At 37.8% G+C, this 22,989-nt stretch overlaps 2 protein-coding genes across 2 annotated transcripts in view; one reads left to right on the top strand and one right to left on the bottom strand.

Moving 5' to 3' along the window:
* Nucleotides 1–222: 222 nt before the first annotated feature.
* Nucleotides 223–10,692, bottom strand: psmd7 (proteasome 26S subunit, non-ATPase 7). Its single transcript, XM_043706700.1, has 7 exons — nt 10,514–10,692; nt 5,253–5,344; nt 4,470–4,562; nt 3,772–3,869; nt 2,760–2,840; nt 1,534–1,625; nt 223–834 (listed from the first exon to the last, which is right to left on the bottom strand). Exons 1-7 carry the CDS (start codon nt 10,690–10,692, stop codon nt 408–410), a joined length of 1,062 nt encoding a protein of 353 aa, XP_043562635.1. The 3' UTR covers nt 223–407.
* Nucleotides 10,693–10,753: 61 nt separating this feature from the next.
* The window catches only part of dhx38 (DEAH (Asp-Glu-Ala-His) box polypeptide 38), a 142,066-nt gene continuing 129,830 nt past the window's right edge, over nt 10,754–22,989 (top strand). Inside the window, exons 1-4 of the mRNA XM_043706699.1 lie at nt 10,754–10,882; nt 12,960–13,318; nt 17,582–17,751; nt 22,326–22,475. Coding sequence (XP_043562634.1) covers nt 13,011–13,318; nt 17,582–17,751; nt 22,326–22,475 — 628 coding nt within the window. The 5' untranslated portion in view covers nt 10,754–10,882; nt 12,960–13,010. The remainder of the gene's footprint in view (nt 10,883–12,959; nt 13,319–17,581; nt 17,752–22,325; nt 22,476–22,989) is intronic.

Below are 22,989 nucleotides of genomic sequence, written 5' to 3'. Positions count from 1 at the left end.
ATTCTCTTTTATTCACTCGCTCAGCCAACAAAATTGAAAACGAAATTCACTCATTCTGTAGATGATGCCAGAGCGCTACTCTCAGTTGCAAGGGATTCAGATTAAGTTAATCTCTCCACTGTGCAGCTGCCAGAATATACTCATATCTAGAAAAAAAGTGCAGGTTATATTTGGAAGTAGGTATTCTCAACTTATAGAAATGAATAACAAACTTAGGACAAATTAGTAATGCAATATTTATAATTTTCAAGATTAAACATGTACATTGTACAGATTCAGAAAACTGGCTTATGCAAACACAATGGCTGTAAATGTTGGCCCTTTTAATTAAGTTGAAGTATTAACATTCCCACTCAACATTGAGTGTTCAAGTTGAAGGTCTATTCTTTAAAAAAGTACTACACAATTTATTTTTTGTCTTTCTTTTCTTCCTTCTTTGATTCACATTTTTCTTTGTCATCTTTCTTCTCTTTCTTTCCTTCGTCCTTTTCTTGCCCTTCCTTCTTTTCTGCATCTCTGTTAGCAATTTTATTGTTGATTAAGTTGTGTAGGGCAACTACTGATCGGATAAGTGATGCAAGATACACCACCAACATTTGATCATTCGTCTTCAGGTAAAAGGCTTTCACAAACTCCTGCAGATTAACATCAGGCAGTAGATTGAAGACGTCCTGCAACTGGTAAATAATTTGATGGTTGATGGGCAACTTCCCTGTGGCCACTTTCTCCAAGTAATTTCTTATCTCTAAAATTTTTGAGTTCAGTCCTTTGAGACCATGCACTTGGTTTGTGATTCGCTGCGACAGTGTGCCGACTGTGGTGTCCTTAATATCGCTGCAATGGGGGTACAAGCATATAAATTGAATATTATTCTAAAGTCTAGCCTTAAGTTATAAAATCAGACAACTTAAACATTATACAAAGAATTCAAATTGACATTTAATGCAGGGATAGGTATGATTCTAAAAGCTGATTCTAAACATTATCCTATGACAGTAACTTATAACTGATGTGTTGTGACACACTGATGAGCTGTGGAACTTTATATAAAACTAATGAAAATCCATATAAAATGAATTTGAAACATTAGTGCACTTGATCCTTCTTTAGCTTGTCATATGCTCCTAGTAGAGAGATTCACAACATAATGTATAATTATCGCATTTGCAAGGAAATTTGATATTTATGAACAATTCAATGAACAGAAAAAGATGGGATGTGGAATTATTTAACTCACTGAAATGTGCTATGTTACTGAAAAGCTTGGAATTGTCCCAAAGAAAAATAATAATTCTATGTCATAACCTATGGGCTACAGCTCAATTCACTAGATAAACAAGTGCTGTTACATACCAAATTAAAACCTCAAAAGTCAGCAGAATCATTTAATTCCAAACTCTTATTAATTTAATTTTTTAAAAAATTGCCTTCCTCTCCAAAATAATTCCCAGTATCACAGCATCAAAGGGAGATGATGGAATAATTCACCGAACTTTGCTTTTGGATCAAAAATTGCTGACATTTCCAACTTACCGTAGCAAATGCTCTACTCCAACCTCTTCTGCTTCTTCCGCTCCGATTTCACTCGTGACATGTTCAAATGTTTTGGAAGTTGGAGTTCCATCCTGTAGAGATACCACAGTAAAACAATGACCTTTTCAAAAAATTCATTCATAGGTTGAGGGTGTTACTGGCTAGGCAACATTTACTGCCCAGGCAATATTTACTACCCGTCCTGAATTACCCAGAGGGCAATTAAGAGTCAACCACATTGCTGTGGGTCTGAAGTTACTTGTAGGCCAGACCAGGTAAGGATGGCAGTTCCTTCCCTAAAGGACATTAGTGAACCAGATGTTTTTTTCTGACAATCAACAATAGATTCATAGTCATCATTAAACTCTTAATTCCAGACATACGCCATGGTGGGATTCGAACCTGAGTCCCCAGAACATTATCTGGGCCTCTGGATTAACAATCCAGTGATAATACCAATAGGCCATTGCCTCCCCTCCAACGTCCATTTACTGAGAGTTTTCATTTTTTTTGTCAGCTGTTTCAAGACGATTTGAGGTGAAGATGTTTACCAATCAATAATTATTTTCCTTTATAATTTTCCCCTTTCACAAGATATTAATCTTTGTTTGGTATGAGCACTACTAGATGGCTAGTGCCCAAGCATACATTGGTAAAACAACTGCCATGAACAAAGAAGGTACCACAGTTAAACCTAAGCATATACCATCTCAACAATTACATGCACACAATCTACATTAAAGGTCATTGAAAAACATCCTGAATCATCTGTGTCCAGATGATTTAAGTCAATTGTAGATTTCTTCTTGCACACCAGTCAGAAGACAGATTTGAAAAAAAAAAGTGTTCATCATCTGCTCAGATAACCATTGATCATCTAGTAATGGAAAGGATGCCGTTTAATGCTATTTCAGTTTTCCAATGTATGGAAGAACATCCAAGTGATAAACAAGTCAGAAACTGAAAGTCATAGTGAAGAAAGCCAAAACTTTAATAGCTTTATAAATCCAACAAGTTGCCAGTTATTTGGCTTTTAGGTTTATAATTAGGGTAAAGCTCAAATTCAGTTTTAATGAAATGACTTTTGAACAACATAAAACTCTTAAGTTACACTGAAAATATAAATCACATTTCATTGGGTTTTAGGCACTGAAGAAAATGCCATCCAAACGATTAATTACATTTCAGGCATTGACATGTTTCACATAAATCAATGCGGTACTCACATCATGAACTTCCTCTACTGAAATACAAGCCTCTGTAGGCAGCCCCAGGTCTTTTGGTTTGACGTCAATGATAACCAAAACCTGAAAGAAAGAAAATCAGGACATAGTCTCAGGAAGTGAAAAACACTGATAAGAAATCATTTCTAACTTCAGGAATTAAGGACATTATAAAACGGGTAATGCAACATTTATTTTGCTGCAAAGCAATGTTAGACTTCATGTTGAGTAATTATTAATTGTTGTTCATAAGTGCTACAATTAAATGGTAAAAAGGGGACAAGAGGAAAGGATAATATTCTCATATAATCATCCTGATAATTACACTACAAGTGAGAACAAAAACTATATTGTCTGCAATTTTTCAGTAAATTCAAATATTTAAATAACCTTTGGTAAAGAATCCTATCAGTTATTTACTATGTATGTCACAGCCAAGATCGACAGGTTATTAAACAATTTCTCTTCAGACAGCCTTAAAACAGATTATTTGGTCACATCACTCCCATCCATATAACATACTCATGTCAATACTGTTATATATTTTAAGATTTTAAATACTTAAATTTAAATATTATAAGAACAATTACTATGTAAATATACTCATGAGATAATGATCTCAGACATGATATCCCTGATCTAACAACTAAAAGACAAACAATATACCTATGAAAAGAATTGTAATATACCGCAAACGATTCTTTGAGAAATACAAAATTAAAATATTATTGTATTTTTCTTCAAAATTAAAATATGAATGATTAAAGTCAATTCATCCATGAGATTTAATGAAAACTTCAATAAAGGAATTGTAATTCTTAGATGGGTCATCAACTAATTAAAATATGGAAGCCTGTATTCAAAATGAATACACAAACATTAAGATTACTTTACAATTAAATAATTCAGTTCACCATCCAAAACAAGCATCTCCACACATAATGTAAACAACAAGTGTTATTTACAATCAACTATTGGAAGGTTATTCAAAAGGAGGATAGGTCTAAATCCTTACAGAATTAGGACAGTATCGTTTCATCAGTTCATTGATAGCAATATCATTTTTGTGTAACTTGGGTCCAGTATGGTACCATCCAACGATCCTTTCCCTGGCTAAGACAGATAGATAATCACCCATTAACATCACATACCTTGATGCATCACATTCAACAAGCAGCAATGTGAGAAAACTTTCACATCTATACAACTTTAAAGAAAAGCCTCACTTGAAACAATATTTGTTCTAATCAGTAATGAGACGTATGTACCACATTACAAGATTCTGAATTGAACATGGCAGGACATAAACAGGTTTTTTTGTCCAATAATGTTCGTATTGGTATCTTTCTAAACCAAACAAATACAGGTTTGCAGCAGAAGATTCCTGATTAACATTAATTTAATTTCTCATTTTAAAATATATTTTCTCTAATTTGACATCCAGGCATGCAGAGAAACAGACTGAACTTTGTTACTCAAACTGACCATAAAGAAATATATGATAGTAATACAGTTTGTATCTTTTATTTGTTAAAGCAAAATAATCACTGTTCCAATCACTTCGCCTTAGGGAATAAGCCTCTCATATTCTAAGTGCCTTAAAGATCAAAAACTCAAAAGATTGAACCTTTCAGTTTGACTGAAATAAAAAGTAATGAGCAGGTACAATCTAAATTTAGTTCAAGAGAAGTACTTACTATAAAGGAATCTTACCGTTCACTTTCTTAAACATTCCATACATGTTTTCCAAGTAATCATGATCTAGGAACCACACAGAATCATCTTTCTCATCCTCATCAAATGGAACTAATGTGGTAAAGAACATTCAAAAGATAAAATGTTCTCAAATGTCAGGCAATTAATAAAAATCAAAATTAACTGTAAAATTGTAATGTTCAGGGATTTCCTTCCTATTCCAACAAGTGTAATGTTGAAAAAATGTCCAGGCTTTAATTATCAAGACACATCATTAAAATTTAAGCATTAATTATATAAGTAAGAGTAAAATTTTCTTGCGTGTTATCAACGATTACAAAAGCAGATTTTGTTTGAAGTGTAAAAACTGACCATGAAGGTCTTTTGCTCAGCCAACACAATACTTACAGTCACAATAGTACCTTTGAAAAGACTCCCAACATAGTTCTATAAAATGTAATAAAGTTATGTACATAATAATTTGTAAACAAAGATCCAACATTTTTTTTAAATGAGCAGATTACTGCTTTGCAGATAACCTGACCAAAAAATCTAAAGAAGAAATACCTTTTGTGTTACTGGTTGCTCAAAACTGAAATTAATATTGGATTAGAGTTTCAAAACTAGCTTGACCATTTTTGAGCAACACATTGCTTAAAAATTGCACGAATGGTATCAAAACAGGACCAAGTAAGTAGTCTGGTCTCAGGTATTAGATTTCAATTCGAGGATTTTGTCAGATTATTCAATATTAGAAGCAACTGACATCAGTAATAATCAGATTTACTACTAATTTCTTACCTGCAAAACTATTTGAAACATCAAGCACCTTTTTGTGCCAAGAGCCCAGCAACACTCCAACGACTCTTTTTTGATTTCCAACTTTTCCTATTCTGAATATTAAAAATGAGAAGTTACCACAATGAATAATTTAATAATTAACAAAATAAGCAATACTTATGAAACAGCTTGATTAATTAATAACAGATTTTCATTCAGATCTAGTGTTCTATTGTTTATACTGAACCATCTTATCTGAACTAAATCATATTTGTCTTCTGATATTTTGTTTTAAAGATTCTGAATTTGCTGCCATTTATGTAATGAGGCAGAACAAAATATTAAACTGGCAAGCAAAACCTTCCACTTTCTCCCTTTTAAGCACCATTTCCCAGAAGTTCCTTTGATGGTAATACCTATCTACATTTGATAGCATATTGTTGATATATAATTAGCATTTTAAGTTTGTTCTCTACATCACTTACTACAGCAATAACTCTCAACTTGGCAGTATCCTCAAGCTCACAAATTCCAATTCCACCCCAGCACTTTATGAATTTCAACAATGCAGAGTTCAACCCGGGGCAGTATCTTTTGGATCAGATACTGATAGCTCAGTCTGCCTGTTCAAGTGAACATACAAAAAAAATCATAGAACCAGAGAATTGTTACAGTGCAGGAGGAGGCTATTTGGCTCAGTATCTCTGCACCAGCTTTGTGAATGGGCATCATGACGTGGTGCCATTCTCCAGCCCTTTCCCTGTAACCCTGCACCTTGATTATTGGGATGGCGGAAGGAAGCAAGCAAATGCGAGAGCAAGATCAAGCAAGAGAGAGAGAAGGCTGACAATGTAACCTATCATTCCTGAAAATATAGGTGCATCTTAAAATCACCCTGCCTCTGCTTAAATGCAGTTTTACTCACTCATTCCTCAATAACAGAAATGTGTGGTGAATAGATGAAAACTTATTTTCACATGAAGCAATGTGACAAAATGATGGTGAATTTTAATTTTTTTCTATTCTATAGTAAAACATGAGGTTTTAATTTGATAATTCACGAATATCAGACTTAGTAAATGGATAAGGCCAGGCAGCCCTTCAAAGTTTCCTTCATATTCAATATGATTGCGATCTCCACCCAGTTTTCTGCCTGTCCTTACACAGACCTTGACTGCCTCGTCTATTTCAAATCCAACCTTCTCTGCTTTCAATAAATTTTAAAGATGCAACTTTCACTATTTTCTGGGGAAGGGAACTTCACAGACTAACAGTCCGCAAAGAAAGGAACTACTTTCATCTCTATTTTAAAAGGGAGAACTCATTATTAAATTGTATCCTCTGGTTTAAGAGCAGGGAGGTTATGTTGGAACTGTATAAAGCAATGGTTAGGCCACGGCTAAAATACTATTTATAATGCTGGAATCCACATTACAGGAGGGATGTGATAGCACTGAAGAGAGTGCAGAGGACATTTACCAGTACGTTGCCTGGGCTGAACTATTCAGTTATGAAGAGAGATCGGACAGTCTGGGGTTGTTTTCCTCACAGCAGACATGATTGATGGGGGACATGATTGAGATGTATGAAATTATGAGGGGCATAGATAAGGCAGACAAGGAAGAAACCCTCATAATACTTGAGCAATACTTAGATGTGCATTTATGATGTCAAGGCAAAGAAGACAATGGACCAAGTGCTGGAAAATGGTAGGTAGTTGTTTTTACTAGCGTGGATGTGATGGGCCGAAGGACCTTTTACTGTGCCGTAGATCTCTGATTGGAGCTGTAGTTGCCCCCACAACAGAAACAGCCTAATAATCACTATATGAATTCCTCTCAGTGTTTCAATAAAATCCCGTCTTACTCTTCTAAACACCAATTGGTACAGGCAGAGTACGGTCAATCATCCCTTACAGGATAACCCTCTCATCCTAGGAAAGAGTGAACATTTTATAAACTTCTTTTAACAATTATATCATTTTCAAGTAAGGAGACCAAAACTGTACACAGTTGGGTGTCACTAAGACCTTGTACAATTGATGTAAAACTCCCCTACTCGATCTCTCTTGCAATAACAATACCCCATTTCTGTTTTTCTAATTACTTCCTGTATCTGAGTACTAACTTTCTTTGATTCACGTACCATCACATTCAAATGTGTCCATATTCTGGAGATCGCAATTTCTCTCCATTTAAACACTACATTGCTTTTCTACTCTTCCAGCCAAAATGGACAAGTTCACATTTTCCTACATCTGCCATTTTTTGGTTCACTCATCCACCTATATTCCCTTTCTACCTCCTTTTGACAACTCACTTTCTCATCTTTACACCATCCACAAATTTAGTTACCGTACATTCAGCCCTTGCATCTACATCACTGATACAAATTGTAAATAGTTGAAGGTTGGACAGTAATCTCAAAGCACTCCCCTAGTTACAGCCTACCAACCTGAAAAAGATTCATTTACAGATCAACTTCTGTTATCCAAACATCAATTATTTGAATTTTGGATTATCCAAACAAGATCTCAAGGTCCTGAAATTTGAGATCGGAAACCGGAATCTGTCACTACCTGCTGAACCTCTCTTTCCACAACAGACCGGCTACCAGTGAACTCAGCAATTTTGCTCCCACTCTGCCTCTATCATTTATTTTCTTTCTTTCTTCACTGTCCTTCTGCCTCATTCCATCTCTCTCACATCTCTGCCTCTTTTCTCTCTCTCTGTCATACATAGCAGAAAGTTTCTGACAGCTATTCTTTCAGGAGGTATATTGACAGACTTACATGCAGCTTTTTCCTCTTGTACTTTAATTACAATCCGAATGTCTATTTTAGACAATTGGTTTTAGACTTGTTCAATGACCTGAATAAGTGAAACACCGCGGCTCTGAGCAAAGACACTGACAGAAACCTAGTTGGACATTTGAGAACCCACATAAACTACAGCAAAGGCTCCACTCTGTCCCAGAGTGTCTTTTGATTTGATTTGATCAAGTTGACTGGTGTGACACGTGAGTCAATGTTTCTGGTTAAGGCTATGTCATAGGGTTCCATTTACACTTGAGAATGTTTCCTTTGTTTACAATCAGATCAGTTACCCGAACAAAATACTCCCCACCCATCTTGTTCGGATAATCAATGATGCTTATTTTCTCATTTGGGTCAGTAATTTTACACTGAATTAGAACCCTTTTCATTAGTATTAAGAAAAAAAAAACCTGTCATCACCACCATCAATTTTACTATTGAAGCTAAATTTTCAAAACTTACTAAATATTCCATACAACACAAGCTCAGTACATAGGCACTTTTTGAAGAGAGAGGCATTCTTCGGGTTGCAAATGGATTCCATTTCGGAATCCGTTTACAAGTCAATTTGTATGCAAGTTGGAACACAATGCAAGATAATGTAAAGAAGTCGTTTGAAAGTACAGAAAATGTTTTATGTTGGGCCGTTAAAATTACATGTATGAGATCACATTCATAAGTTGGGGATACACTATACAGTACAATGAATTAGCATTAAATATGATTTTATAGTACAAATAAATCCATATACTAATTATGAAAAATAGGATGTCAAGAAAATTAATATTTCTCAAATGAAATAGACATTTAACTTAATTCACAAACAGCTTTTCAATTTTTTTCAGACTTGCTGTTTAATCATGTGATAGTACTGAAATACAAGTTGGGTGAATGTGAGATAAATTAGGACAAAAATATTTTTGGAATGTAAGCAACCAGGTACACTGCATGAATATCATTCAATTTTGATACATCAGATCAAACACTACAGGTTATTTGGATTACATATATGAAAAAATACCTTTCAAAAAGATAACTTGTAGCTAAATTTTACCCATATTTTTGAGAACTTTTATTAAATTAAATAATACTTAAAAAGCAGAGATTGATTGAAAACACTGCTTTTATGATATTCAGTATCAGATTCATTTAATCTATTGATTAAAGAAATTGATTATATAGAATTTAAGTACAAAAACACCCACACTATTTTACACTATATCAATGCACATGCTCCACAGAAGTTTCTACCCACCCATGTCAGCCTATCCTTTAAGTGCATGTATGGCATTCACCTTAACTACTCCACATACTAACAAGTTCAAAAGTACATTAGCAACTTAATTAGCTTTTAAAGATTTATATATTTAAAATGATGTGAGAAAAAAAACCTTTTCGCACAGCGAATATTTAGGGTATGGATTGTATTGTCTGGAAATGTGGAGGAGGTAGATTCAATAAATAGCATGCAAGGGTATGCAGACAAAGGAAGCTGTCACTCAGTAATGATGCTTGTTTGAAGACATGATGGCATCCTTCCGTGCCTCAACAATTCTGAAAAATTAATTCTGTGATGTCTCCAGTTACAAAGACATCAGCAGTACAAATGTGATACTTAGGTTCAGATTTTGAACAAAATGACATGAATTTGAAAATGTGATGGAATGTAGAACAGTACAGGCCCTTGATGTTGTGCTGACCTTATATCCCACTCTAAGATCAGATAGGTTAGGGAGAAACAAACTATTTCCTCTGGGGTGAAGAAGTTCAGAATAAAGTACTTTAGTTTGAAAATTAGCACTTTGCCATTCAGCTCTTATTTACACAAAAAAATCTCAGAAATCTGGAACTCTCCCAAAAAAGCTATGGAGGCTAGATCAATTGAAACATTTCAAAATTGAAGCTCATTTATTTTATTATTTAAGTGTTACACGGCCAAGTTTGGGAAGTGAAGTGTAAATACATGCCAGACCTGATGAAAGAGGTGAAATCGCCCACTCCTGTTCCTATATTTCACAGCAGCACCCGATTATACTAACCATTATAATGCAGTTCTTGCCTAAAAAAAAATCTCGCACACCCATTCAACCTAAGCGCTGAAATTTAATTCTATTTTTCTCCTGGAACTTCAACGAGTCAACGTTAATTGATATCTGCAACTAAACAAACGAACTAAACGATGCATGGGGTCAGCAATACCATCTTCAGCGGATTGGATTATGAATGGAAATCGATTTAAAATCCAAACGGCGAGAATACATTTTGATAGAAACAGTGAGGAGTTGGCAGCTGGGACCATATTTAAAGACGGTGTGACTCAGCAGCAGCGGCGGTAGCTGCGACCGCAGGCAGCTGCTGTGCACTAGGGAAGGCCACAGGCCCCGAACCCGCCCTTGCAGCAGCGCAGCTCGTTCCCCACCAACACTCAGGGCACACGCGTCCGAGTCCAAACCTTCTCCTTACTAACCTGTTAAAATGATCCACCACGCTCAGCAGCACCAGCGGGTGAACGACCACTTTCTCCACCACAGGATCCGGCATCGTCTCCGAACGCCCGCGACCACCAAACACTGGTTGGGGGGGGGGAAGGAGAGAAAAGTACACACACACCAACCGGAAACACAAATGGTCTCCTTTCAGATCCATGACCCGGTAACCGTCGCGGCACCGGAAGTGATTTCACGCGATCGGGGCGCCATGTTGGTGAGGGCAGGGAGAGCGATGGCTGGAGAAGGGCTGTGAGACCGTGGTACCGCCTGAGAACAGGCCTTTAACTGTCTGCTGCCGCTGCCGTTAGCGGCCTATGGGACAGGGAATATTAATTTCACACAGACAGGTACATGGGGCTGAGTGAGGGTAGGGGAATCGTTAACATTAGTCACATTGTTTTGTTTTAAAAATGACCGGGGTTGCAGAGGTTTCTTCCCGTTCGACCAACTTTCCCTTCAAGCAGCGGCTTCGCAAGTGCACAGACTCGATTGTGAAATGTACTGTGATAAATGACCGTATGTTGTCGCCTCCCAAGTGCATGGCCATTCGTCCGACCTCTCCGTATTTGAATGCTCCAATCAGATTTCCGTCCCGATGCAGCACGAAAACGATGCTATAAATTTCACAAATTAGATACCATGCAGTCATCTTTGCAGCTTTTTACATGGCTTATCGCAAAATCCACCACACTGTCGTCTCGCTGGGTGGAACAGCAGTCACTCACCACTATCAACTGTCACATGTAATTGGAGAATCATCAGCAATGGCTTCCCCTTCCATTTCCAGGTTATTGCCTCAGTTTTCCAAGGGTTATCCTTGATCCACTTCTATTTCTGTGTTTGCTGTTCCTTAGCAATAGCATCCAAAAATAAAATGTCAGTTTCCACATGTATGCTGATGACACCTGCCTTAATTTAATCACAAACTCTCTAGATCCACAAACTCCCCCCCCCCCCCCCCCACATTAGTGTCTAAGTTGTCTGCTTGTAAAAGACGCTATTGGCGGAGCAGATTTTTTTTCTATAAGACGTAGGAGCAGAAACAGGCCATTCACCTCATCAAGCCTGCTATTCAGTGGCTGATATTTTGATGCTTACCTCCAGTTTCCTGCCTTTTTCCCTATAACCCTTGGTTTCCTTACCTGAAAAATATAACCCTTATATTTTTCACTATAACCCTTGCATGTTTCAACAAGGTCATGTCTTACTGTTTTAAATTCCATATGTAGGTTTGCTCACTGAGCTAGAAGGTTCATTTTCAAACGTTTCATTACCATACTAGGTAACATCTTCAGTGAGCCTCCGGGACAAAGCTTCGTCCAGAGGCTCACTGAAGGTGTTATCTAGTATGGTGAAGAAACATCTGAAAATGAACCGTCCAGCTCAGCAAGCAAACCTACATCCAGAACCTCAACCTGAGCTACAAGCCTTCTCAAAACTGGCTTTTAAATTCCAGTGAGTATAGTCCCAACCTAATCAACCTACCTTCATTGCCAGTGCATCTTCCCTTAGATAAAGGATCCAAAACTGTTCACAGTCTTCCCCCTGTAGGCTGTTGAATACCTTATATAGTTTTCAGAAAGACTTCCTTATTTTTCTACTTCATTCCCTTTGAAATACAGGTTAACATTCAAATTACCTTCCCTATTAGCATGCAAATTCAGGTTTGGGATCTTTACATGAGGACTCCTAAATTACTGTGCTATAGTTCTGTGGTCTTTCTCCATTTAAGTCATCTACTCTTCCTGTCAAAGTGCATGGAATATTGGAAACATTAAAACCTTTGTCTATTTCCTAGCCACTGATTACATTCTTCTGCGTGACATCTAGCTGGAGCCAAATCTGACTGTTTATACTTTGCTATCATATTGACTTATCTGATGAATATCTAACTATGGATGTGCACCATTACTAAATCTACCTATTACCTATCATTTGACTGTGCCCCCTGCCTCAACGGAAACCTGTATCATAAACAAAATAATGATCCTGAGCTCTTGTTCTACATGAAACGTAAAAGAGATTCTACTTATTGGGGAGAATACTCCTGTAAAATACTTGAGTATTTAACAAAAAAAAGCTATTTTTAATGACTGAAATTGCTTTTTAAGAACACAAGTTTAGCTTAGATTTCTTTACCTTCTTATGCCTTACTCGTTAACGATTGCTTAGGTTTTATATTTGCAAAAGGAGTTACACTGGCATTGCAACTGAATTATGACACTGTTGAATGTCAATGGTGCAGTGCTTTGAAGTATATTCTGAACTGGTAGCATACATCACTTGATATATCATGATTATATATCGTTAATGCCAGTGTATTGGAATAATATTGTCAGTAATTCTAGTGGATTCAAAAACAAATATTTTGTCTGATTCCGAGTGTATTGTTGCAAAAATACTGTTTCATTTCTCTTGTTTTAGGAGCTTTTACTCAAATCCTGACGTTGACATTACCTGCAACAGCTCTTGAGCATGAATGATGATGACTCCCTTCACCGGCTGGAGGGCAGTGACCCTGGCAATCAGGTTGGCGGATTAATAATAAAAAAGAAGATTGCCACAGATGATCAGCATATCTTTCGAGCACCAGCACCAAAGACCTCGCTGCTAGGGCTTGATAAATTGGCTGCTCAGAAAAGAAAAGAACGAGAAGAGAAAGAAGAAGAAGAAAAGAAGAAATCAAAAGTGTCATCCTATAAAGACTGGGATGAAGGAAAGGAAGACTTGGGTTCTGATGAGGAAAGTGGTGACAAAGTAGGCAGACATGGGAAAAAGGAAAGGTATGGCATTACAATGATTTATATTCATTGTATTATTTTTCTTCAAGTTATGGTTTTTCAGTTACTTCCTTTCAAACATCTTAGCACGACACAACTAGTACCTAGAATGAGAAAAGATTGTCTTTGATGTGTGAGAAAAGACTCTACCTCTTTCAGAAATAAACCCTACAGAAAATCACGACATAGTTTAAAGACATCTCAAACTACTACGTGACCAGTACTTTGGAGATGAGCTAAGGAAGCATCCATTGTGAAATGGCCTGATATGTTTCTGCTTCTGGGGGTTATAGCAGAACAGAGATAGTTGGCCAATAAAGATTGTTAATTGGCTATTAATGACCTTTATAATGGACAGCCAAGATTTTATGAGTCTCAGAAAAGCTTTGAGCTGAAATTGGACAACCACCCAATGGCTTAAAGCCTTCTTCTTTTGACATTCCAAAGTTGAAGAAGGGGCCCCCTGGCCATTCCCATGACTCCAAAGCCTGGTTACCAGCCTTTAAGGTATTCCTCAACAAAGATGCATCCTGTTCTTTTCATTGTAACCTCAGCTTTTCTCAATAGCACTATTATAGCTGCAGAGTTACTGGCGCTCTAGTTAAGTCAGATGCTTGAAGTGACAGGCTGTTGCATTTAATTGCATGGTAGACCCAGAGAGGCCTCTGACTCTCTTCACCCACATGGGAGGGCTCCTGTGGTGCAGTGGTCATGTCCTTACCTCTTGACCAAGTGGTCTGGGCTCAAGTCCGACCTTCTTTAGAGGTGTGCAATAACATTGCTGAGCAGATTGTATAGAAAGTATCTTCCTCCACATAGGCTTAGACTTGTATTTGGCAGGATGGAATGCAACAGTCTTACAAGCTCCCTTTTCTCAATATTTTAGTCAAGAAATCAACCAAGCGGTTCTGTATTGCTACTTACTGGAAACCTATACAGCTTGAGATTTCTACAGTTCCTTGGATTATACAATAGGCTTTATTGGCAACATTTTGAATTGGGCCTGAGCCATTTATTCAGTGTGGAAGCATGATGCTGAAAGGGGGCACGTAAAACTCATGCTGCAGGAGTGTGTCTACTGGGATCAGATCTTTTACCACAGTACATCATGAAAAGTCACAAAAGATCCATGGCAGTCATGTTTGGCTCTGAAAAGTGTCTAATCCATCTCAAATCACCTGACAAGTTGGAGCAACACGTGAAGCAATTTATTTCATGCTGTTATCTCTTTCTGACAAGGGTATGCTGACTATCCTGATCAAACCTTGCCTCTCTAAAGAGAACCTCACGGAATTGAGAGCAAATTACTATCATGCTTGGGGAATTGGTTGAGTGAGTACTCAAATTGGCAGGATGTGACCAGTGATGTCCCGCAGGGATCTGTGTTTCAATATGAATTGTTCACATTATTTATTAATGATTTGATACTGGCATAGAAAGTCATACATGAAAATTTAGTGATTACGTAAAGTTAGGCAACAGTGTAGATAGTATATCAATATCCCTTTAGAATTTCATGCTGTGGTAGATGGATTTCAATGTAAGATTCAAGTATGAATAATCCGTTTTGGACTGAGAAACAATAGATCAGGGTACTTTCCAGATGGTATGATGTTAAGCGCAGTGGATCTCCAACGAACCACTTGGTCAAGAGGTAAGGACATGACCACTGCACCACAGGAGCCCTCCCATGTGGGTGAAGAGAGTCAGAGGCCTCTCTGGGTCTACCATGCAATTAAATGCAACAGCCTGTCACTTCAAGCAGCTGACCCAACTAGAGCGCCAGTAACTCTGCAGCTATAATAGTGCTGTTGAGAAAAGCTGAGGTTACAATGAAAAGAACAGGATGCATCTTTGTTGAGGAATACCTTAAAGGCTGGTAACCAGACTTTGGAGTCATGGGAATGGGGTTCAGGTGCATAGATCTTTATTTTCTTTACTTGTTTGTGACATTTTAAATACGAAAACTAATGGAATGCTGGCCATTTTATTTAGAGCACTGGAGAACAAGGATGCAGAAGTTTTGTTACAAAACCCTGGTTATACTCCCTTGGAGTACTGGGAGCAGATCTGGATACTAGACCATAGGAAGGATATATTGATCTTGGAGAGAGTACAATGTAGGTTTACAAGAATGCTTGCTACCTACCTCTAACTTAGGTTAAGTTATGAGGAGAGACTATATAAATTATGCTTGTTTTCTCAAGAATTTAGAAGGTTAAGGAGTGATCTGATTGTAGCCTTCAAGACTTACTAGTAGGAAAAGACAGGATAGATAAAAAGAAACAGTTTGGAGATTCTAGAACAAGGGTGGCATAGTCTGAGAATTGGGGCCAGACCGTTCAGGAGAGATGTTAGGAAACAGTTTTTTTTGACTTATTGTAATCACATGTACCTAAGTACAGTAGTAGCAGTACAAGCAAATCATAGCAAACAAGGACATACAAATCATAGGGTGCTTAGGCAGAGTGAGGCATACAGGTTGCACTGCACAGGAGGTGCCTAAAGTAAGATCAACATTATTCATCGGTCTAATAACAACAGGGAAGAAGCTAATCTTAAACCTTTTGGTGCTTGTGTTCAAGCTTCTGTATCTTCTGCCTGACAAAGATATTGTAGGAGAACATTACCAGGGTAGAAGAGGTCTTTGATAATGTTGGAAACCTTTTCGCGGCAGTGCGAAGTGTGGGTGCAGTCCATAGATGGGAGGTTGGCTTCCTTGATGGCCTGAGTTGTGCATACAAAGTTCTGTCGTTTCTTGTGGTCCTGGGCAGAGCAGTTGTTGTAACAGGCCATTATGCACCCAGATATGGTGCATCTGTAAGAGTCGGTTAGGGTCCATGTGGACAGGTCAAATTTCCCCAGCTGCCTGAGGAAATTAGGTCAGAGCCCCAGGGATTTCCTCCTTCATTTCCCACAGTAGCCTGGGATGCAACTCATTTGAGGCTGGGTCTTTATCCACTTTTAAACCAGAGTATACAAATAATTAAGCTGACAACCCAGTTTAGGCTTTTCAGTCAGATTTCCAATGTGGTATACTGGAATCCACATATGAATGCAGACAGACAGAAAATGTTTGTGACCTGTGCCTCTTTCAACTCCACACAGTAGGCGATTAGGTTCATTTGTCAGGGTAATGCCCTGAACAAATAAAGTCAATCTGCCTGATTTCAATCTAAACATAGTCTGGCAGTTAACAGTCAATCATCATAAATGGCTGTATTCTCCGTAGAATCCACTGGCCGACCAATCAGCACTCTCCTCTCAAGCAATCAAAATGTTGTTGTGGTTCTGTTCGCCGAGCTGGGAATTTGTGTTGCAGACGTTTCGTCCCCTGTCTAGGTGACATCCTCAGTGCTTGGGAGCCTCTTGTGAAGCGCTTCTGTGATGTTTCCTCCGGCATTTATAGTGATTTGTATCTGCCGCTTCCGGTTGTCAGTTCCAGCTGTCCGCTGCAGTGGCTGGTATATTGGGTCCAGATTGATGTGCTTATTGATTGAATCTGTGCTTATTGATTCAATCAATAAGACATCGACCTGGACCCAATATACCGGCCACTGCAGCGGACAGCTGGAACTGACATCAGAAGCGGCAGATACAAATCACTATATATGCCGGAGGAAACGTCACAGAAGCGCTTCACAGGAGGCTCCCAAGCACTGAGGATGTCACCTAGACAGGGGACGAAACGTCTGCAACACAAATTCCCAGCTCGGCGAACAGAACCACAACAACGAGCACCCGAGCTACAAATCTTCTCACAAACTTTGAATCAAAGTGTTGGTTTTCGCCTTGAACTGGTGTTTCTGTAAATTGTACTGATGACTGGGTAAAGAGGTCTTTTCCCTGGGATGGGGGTGTCCAAACCTAGAGGGCATAGATTTAAGGTAAGAAGGGAAAGATTTAAAAGGAACCTAAGGACAACTTTTTTCGCGCAGAGAGTGGTATGTGTATGGAATGAGATGCCGGAAGTGGTGGAGGCTGGTACAATTGCAACATTTAAAAGGCAATGGGATGGGTATATGAATAGGAAGGTTTTAGAGGAACATGGGCGAAATACTGGCAAATGGGACTAGATTTATTTAGTATACCTGGTCGGCATGGATGAGTTGGACCGAAGGGTCTGTTTCTGTGCTGTATATCTCTATGACTCTATGAAAATTTGAACAAAATACAAATTGTCCATTTTCAGCCTAATACTAAGTTGATACTTGATTCCACCATATTGTTGTATGCCTAGCTTAAAAAATGACCCTTATATTGTAGGTACTATCGTACCTCTGGTGCAGAGACACCTTCGCATACAGGTGGTGTTAGTGAGGAATTTAAGGAACGACATCGACAAAGAGAACGGGATCGTCGAGAACATGGGGTTTATGCATCATCAAAGGACAATGAGAAGGAAAAGAAAAGGGAACGAAGCAGAGACCGTGATTGTGAGTCAAAGAGAGTTTGTATTAAAATTCTAAATATATCTGTTGGTGTTTAAATGTAGCTGAAGTTAGACTTTTTAATTTTGGGGGCACTGGGACCTTTAAAGAACTCACTTTGGAATTAAATTTTGACATATAATTGAAAGAATGTAATGTTACTCATCAGTGGGCTTGTAGTTTCCAAGATATGGATACTGAGGGAAACTATAATTTCGGGTTTATGTAAAAAGTTTTACATAGTTACTGAACATTCATATTAAGTTTTCTAACAATGGTTCATAACTGGACATTTATAGACAGCAATTCTGGATTTTGCTTTGGAAAACTTGTAAACGTCTTTTCCTTAGCTATTCACTGCCAAAGGTTGTTTATCAAATCTGATTTGGTGGCTTTTCTTTGTTTTTATTTTGCATTCATGCTTATCTTTTTCCTTCTTTTTTTTCATGAAAGATCTTAATAAAAGTTGCTGTCCTCTTTCAAATTAATCTCAAGTTAAATTCCCTGTTATTCACTGATCTTCAACATTCCATATGGTCAGTAAACTCTGATTGAAAGTTATGACAAATTGAGTTTTCTGTATTATATATGCATATGCTGTAAACAGCACTTTGGGTTGTTACTGGGTTGGATTACACATGAAACACTTATGATTTAGGCAGAATATGTTTTTAATATCCAAATACAATGAATTGAAAACATCCATTTTATTTATTTAAAATCAAACATAGAAAGCAGGAGCAAATATAGGCCATTTGGCCCCTTGAGCCTGCTCTGTCGTTCAAATGGTTCATGGTTGATTTTCTACCTCCGTGCATTTTTCATGTGTCATCCACATATCCTTTGCTGTCTCTAATATCTAGAGACCTGTTTTGAATATACTTAATGATTGAATTTTCACAACCTCTAAAGTAGAGAATTCCAAAGATTTGGCGGCCTGTAAGTTCAAAACCTAAATGGCCTATCTCTTATTCTGATATGATGGCACCTGGTTCTAGACAGCTGACTCTCAGCCAAGAAAAAATCCTCCTGCATTTATCCTCTTCAGATCTATAAGAATTTTCTTTACTTCAATGATATCACCTCTCAAAACTCTGGAAAAAAATAGGTCCAGGCCTCTCAATCCTCATGAAACAATCCTGTTATCCCAGGGATTAGTTTGGTTAACCTTTGTTGCACTCACTTTATTAGAAAATACATATTTTCATTGGTGAGGGGACTGAATAAGTATACAATACTCCGATATACTCTCAACAATGCTGTGTACAACTCACCAAGATATCTTTACTACGTACTCAAATCCACTTACCAATAAAAGTTAACATATCATCGCTTTCCTTGTTATTTGCTATACCTGCATATTAGCTTTGTGATTTATGAACAAGGATGTGCAGCTTGTTTTGGGAATCAACACTTTTGAACTCTCACCATTTAGGAAATGAACTGCATTTCTGTTTGTCGCATTTGGTGTGATTCCAGATGATATTATCACTGGACGAGTCAGATCTTAGATAAAAATTGGCTTGATAGATTGTGTTTTGTTCGTTTATGGTGTTAGCAGGGTAGTCTTTTACTGAAACATAAACATCCAATGTTGTAGATTTTTTCTAACAATACAAAAAGAAGTTTATTACATGTAAGAAATCAAGATAAAATAGAATAACTGAACTGCTTACATGTAATACAAGTTTAAAGATTTTGAAACGCATGGTAATCTACAATTTCATTAATCCCAAAAGCATCCTGTTACAGGACCCAGCCACCACCTTTCTCATGTTAGTTTAATTTCCTATTTGAGAGAACCTGGTTGCAACTCCTTTGATTTATCATATGTGCTCATTCAAACATCTTTTAATTATCAAAAAGCATTACCTGCTTCCTAATTTTATTAGGTTTCAGGTATATTGGCTGGACACAACTAGACAATAATCCCTTAATCCAGTGGACGAGTTGAATAATGAATAAACGTTTGACAAAAATAGAAATTGCTGTAAAAGCTCAGCATGTCTGGCAGCATTTATGGAGAGAAATCAGAGCTACTGTTTTGGGTCGAGTGGCCCTTCCACAGAACTGATATTGGGAAAATGTTGGTTTACGTGCAGAATGTAGATTGTGGGGGGGGGAACTAAGGAATAAACGCTCGGTGGGGATAGAGTCCAAAGAAAGAGAAGAACAGTTGGTCAGACAAAGGAGTGGATAATGATCTGGCTAGGACAGTGAATAGCTATTAATGGGGACTGTTAGTAACTAACAATGGATGTGCAAAAGCAGATTATTTGATAACAAGGCCTGGTTTGTGGGGGTTGGGCTAAGGACATGGAAGAGCTCAAACCCTAATGTTATTGAACTCAATATTAAGTCTGGAAGGCTGCAGGTTCCCAAGTGGAAAATGAGATGCTATTCTTTCAGCTTTTCCTGGGTTTTGCTAGAGCATTGCATCAAGCCTGAGACATCGATGTTACCAGGGAACAGGGTGGGATGTTGAAGTGGTAGGCAATTGGAAACAGAATACAAGTGTTCTGTGAAGCGGTCGTTCAGTCTCCACTTTGTTTCCCCAATGTAGAGCACATTGTGAGCAGTAGACTTGATTGTGTGAAACGCAGGTAAAGCGTTTTAAGGGGACCTCTTGAACAGATATACCCAGACTGCACCTGTCGCTTAGACATTGCACTTGCCATTGTTCATCTTTTATTCCAAGCTTTGAATCAATGGTCTCTCGGCCTCCACATCTCCAAGTTTTCAATTTAATGAAACAAACAATTGTATTGCAGTGACTTCAAGCTTTAAGCCTTTCTGGATAAACAGTAAAAGTTGACCATGTGTTATAACTGAAGATCCAGAGAGATCTGAATAGACTACAGAGAGTATCACTGCAGAATATCAATTGCAGACCATTGCAGTAATATTAATACCCTTTTCTTTTAAACCTGGCAGCTACCCTTAGGGTAATTACCAGTCTAAGTCCATCTGTGAAGAAAATTGATGTCTGAGAACAAAGGCCACACGTGCTTAACTTTGTAACTGTCTGAACATTTATCTCTGCGGGGAATCTGGCAAAAAATTCTGATATCTGACTCCATCTGAACTGCAATTCTGAGTGTAAAATATTCCTTAAAGGGTCCAGAACAATGGTAACCTTCAAAGCCACTTCAAATGTGTGAACTACAAACTAATATTTTGGTTTACAGGTTTTCAAAGCACATTAATCTTCCCTACCTGTGTTTCTTTTTTGAGCGGATACATTGAGTCATTTTTAAAAAATTTGTTCAGGGAATGTAAGCATCACTGGTTTGACCAGTATTTCTTGCCCATCCGTAATTGTTAAGAGTCAACCACGTTACTGTGGGTCTGGATCACATATAGGTCAGACCAAATAAGGACGACAGATTTGGTTCCTTAAAGGGTTAGGAAAACACATGCTTTCTTTTTCGTGACAATTATTATGTTTTCTTTCCTGAAACTGCACTGGTTACAGTAAGCATGTCTATAACAGTGACTATAAGTCATGACGGTGATTTATTTATTTATTTGCCCTGAAAATCTAATGCCACATCACTCGTTCACTCTCACACATGCAGACATGCTATCAAGGAAGTATACATTTACAGAGGATAGTGCATTTTTACAAGTTATAAACAAAATAATAATCTGTAATTCAAGTGATTGGCTCATCTTGGAAACCCATGATGCAGGCTTGTAAAGTAATTGAATGCATTTAGCCAGAGTCATATACCAGAATCACTGCAACTTTGTTAGGAGGAAATGGAACTTCTACAGATTGCGAAATTAGTTACTTATGGTCCTGTTACCGGAAAGTTACTTTTCTGCATTAGAGGATTTGAAAGGGAACAGGTTTGGAGACCCTTTGGGGGTTTTGTCTAGAGGTCTTAAGGCATGGACATCTTGCCTGTTTCACTGCAGTTGCTTTTGTGTCTTTCTGCAGAAAACACTTAAAGATTAAAAGGGAAGCCAACATGACAGCCTTACCATATGAGTTCTCACTGTTCCCTTTTCAAATATAGTGTTCATTGAGCAATGAAAGCCTGTATTATTATTTGCATATATTCAAATTGGGTGTTTGAGATTATTATTATTATTTTGGTTTCAAAAACATGCATTCAAGTTAGTAAATACCTTTTGGGTTGGTTCAGGAGATGGAAATTGACATCCCCAGTCTGGAATGTGTATTTTCTCTTGACGGGACAAATGCAGCAATTTCTGAATTCACAGACAAGAGTCCAGTGACTCTCTGGTCATCTTCATAACCTATCAGTGTGCAGTTTAAAAAAGGTCAATTTCAGAAGGTTTCTTAATAAGAACAGTTTAAAAGTTATGGAATATGACCCTGTTTGACTATAAGAGCTTATGCCTGAAACGTCGATTCTTCTGCTCCTCAGATGCTGTCTGACCTGCTGTGCTTTTTCAGCAGTACGCTCTTGAGTCTGATCTCCAGCATCTGCAGTCCTCACTGCCTCCTAGCCACCTAACTAAAAAAATTTGCTTCTGTCTTAGTTGTAGAGCAAGATACAGCAAATTAACTTGTTTCTTCCAGTGCAGCTAATTTGTTTTGTTCTTCCTAGATGATCGAGAGTGGAGTAAGTCCAGTTCCACTAGGAACAAGGACAGAGACAGATCAGAGCGCAGTGAAAGAGGGTACAGAGACAATTGCTCAGATCGAAGTAGAAGCAACAGAAAGGATGAACCAAGCACACCTAAGCACAGATTAAAAGGTAAATGCAAGTTAGTTTTCTGTACTGAATGATTGAAACAAAAACAGAAATTGCTAGAGAAACGCAGCAGGACTGGCAGCATCTGTGGAGAGAAAGCAGAGTTAACATTGCAAGTTCAGTAACTTTTTGTAATATTAACTTTGCTTTCTCTCTCGAGATACAGCCAGTCCTGCTGGATTTCCCCAATTTGTTTTGTTTCAGATTTCCAGTTTCCACAGTACTTTTTGTTTCATTAAATGTATGAAATTTTGATTATATCTGCTGGCAAAGCAAATACAGGTTTGACGTCACTGGATTTTTATTGATTAGCTAACCTAATGGCTGCACTTCCTCATTCAGCGTAGCACGCATGAAGGGATGTTTGGGAAATTAGCAGTGATTCATAAAATTGCATAGAATATAAGCTTAGCAACAGGTTTTTCAGCCCAACTAATTCACATAGGTGTTTTTGTTTCACTTGACATCTTGCCCCACTCCAAGCTTTTCACAAAGAGTTGTCAGCATCACCCTTTAT

The sequence above is a fragment of the Chiloscyllium plagiosum genome, chromosome 17 (genome assembly GCF_004010195.1).
Source record: "Chiloscyllium plagiosum isolate BGI_BamShark_2017 chromosome 17, ASM401019v2, whole genome shotgun sequence".
In the NCBI taxonomy this organism is placed as follows: domain Eukaryota; kingdom Metazoa; phylum Chordata; class Chondrichthyes; order Orectolobiformes; family Hemiscylliidae; genus Chiloscyllium; species Chiloscyllium plagiosum.
This window is presented reverse-complemented; position numbering and strand designations above follow the sequence as displayed.

Excerpts from the sequence above, each read along its gene's own strand:
- psmd7 (XM_043706700.1), bottom strand. The coding sequence starts at position 10,692 with ATGGATCTGAAAGGAGACCATTTGTGTTTCCGGTTGGTGTGTGTGTAC. Across the intron at positions 1,626-2,759 it reads CAGTAGAGGAAGTTCATGAT|GATGGAACTCCAACTTCCAA; the intron begins GTGAGTACCGCA and ends GTATCTCTACAG. Across the intron at positions 835-1,533 it reads GGAGTAGAGCATTTGCTACG|CGATATTAAGGACACCACAG; the intron begins GTAAGTTGGAAA and ends CCCCCATTGCAG.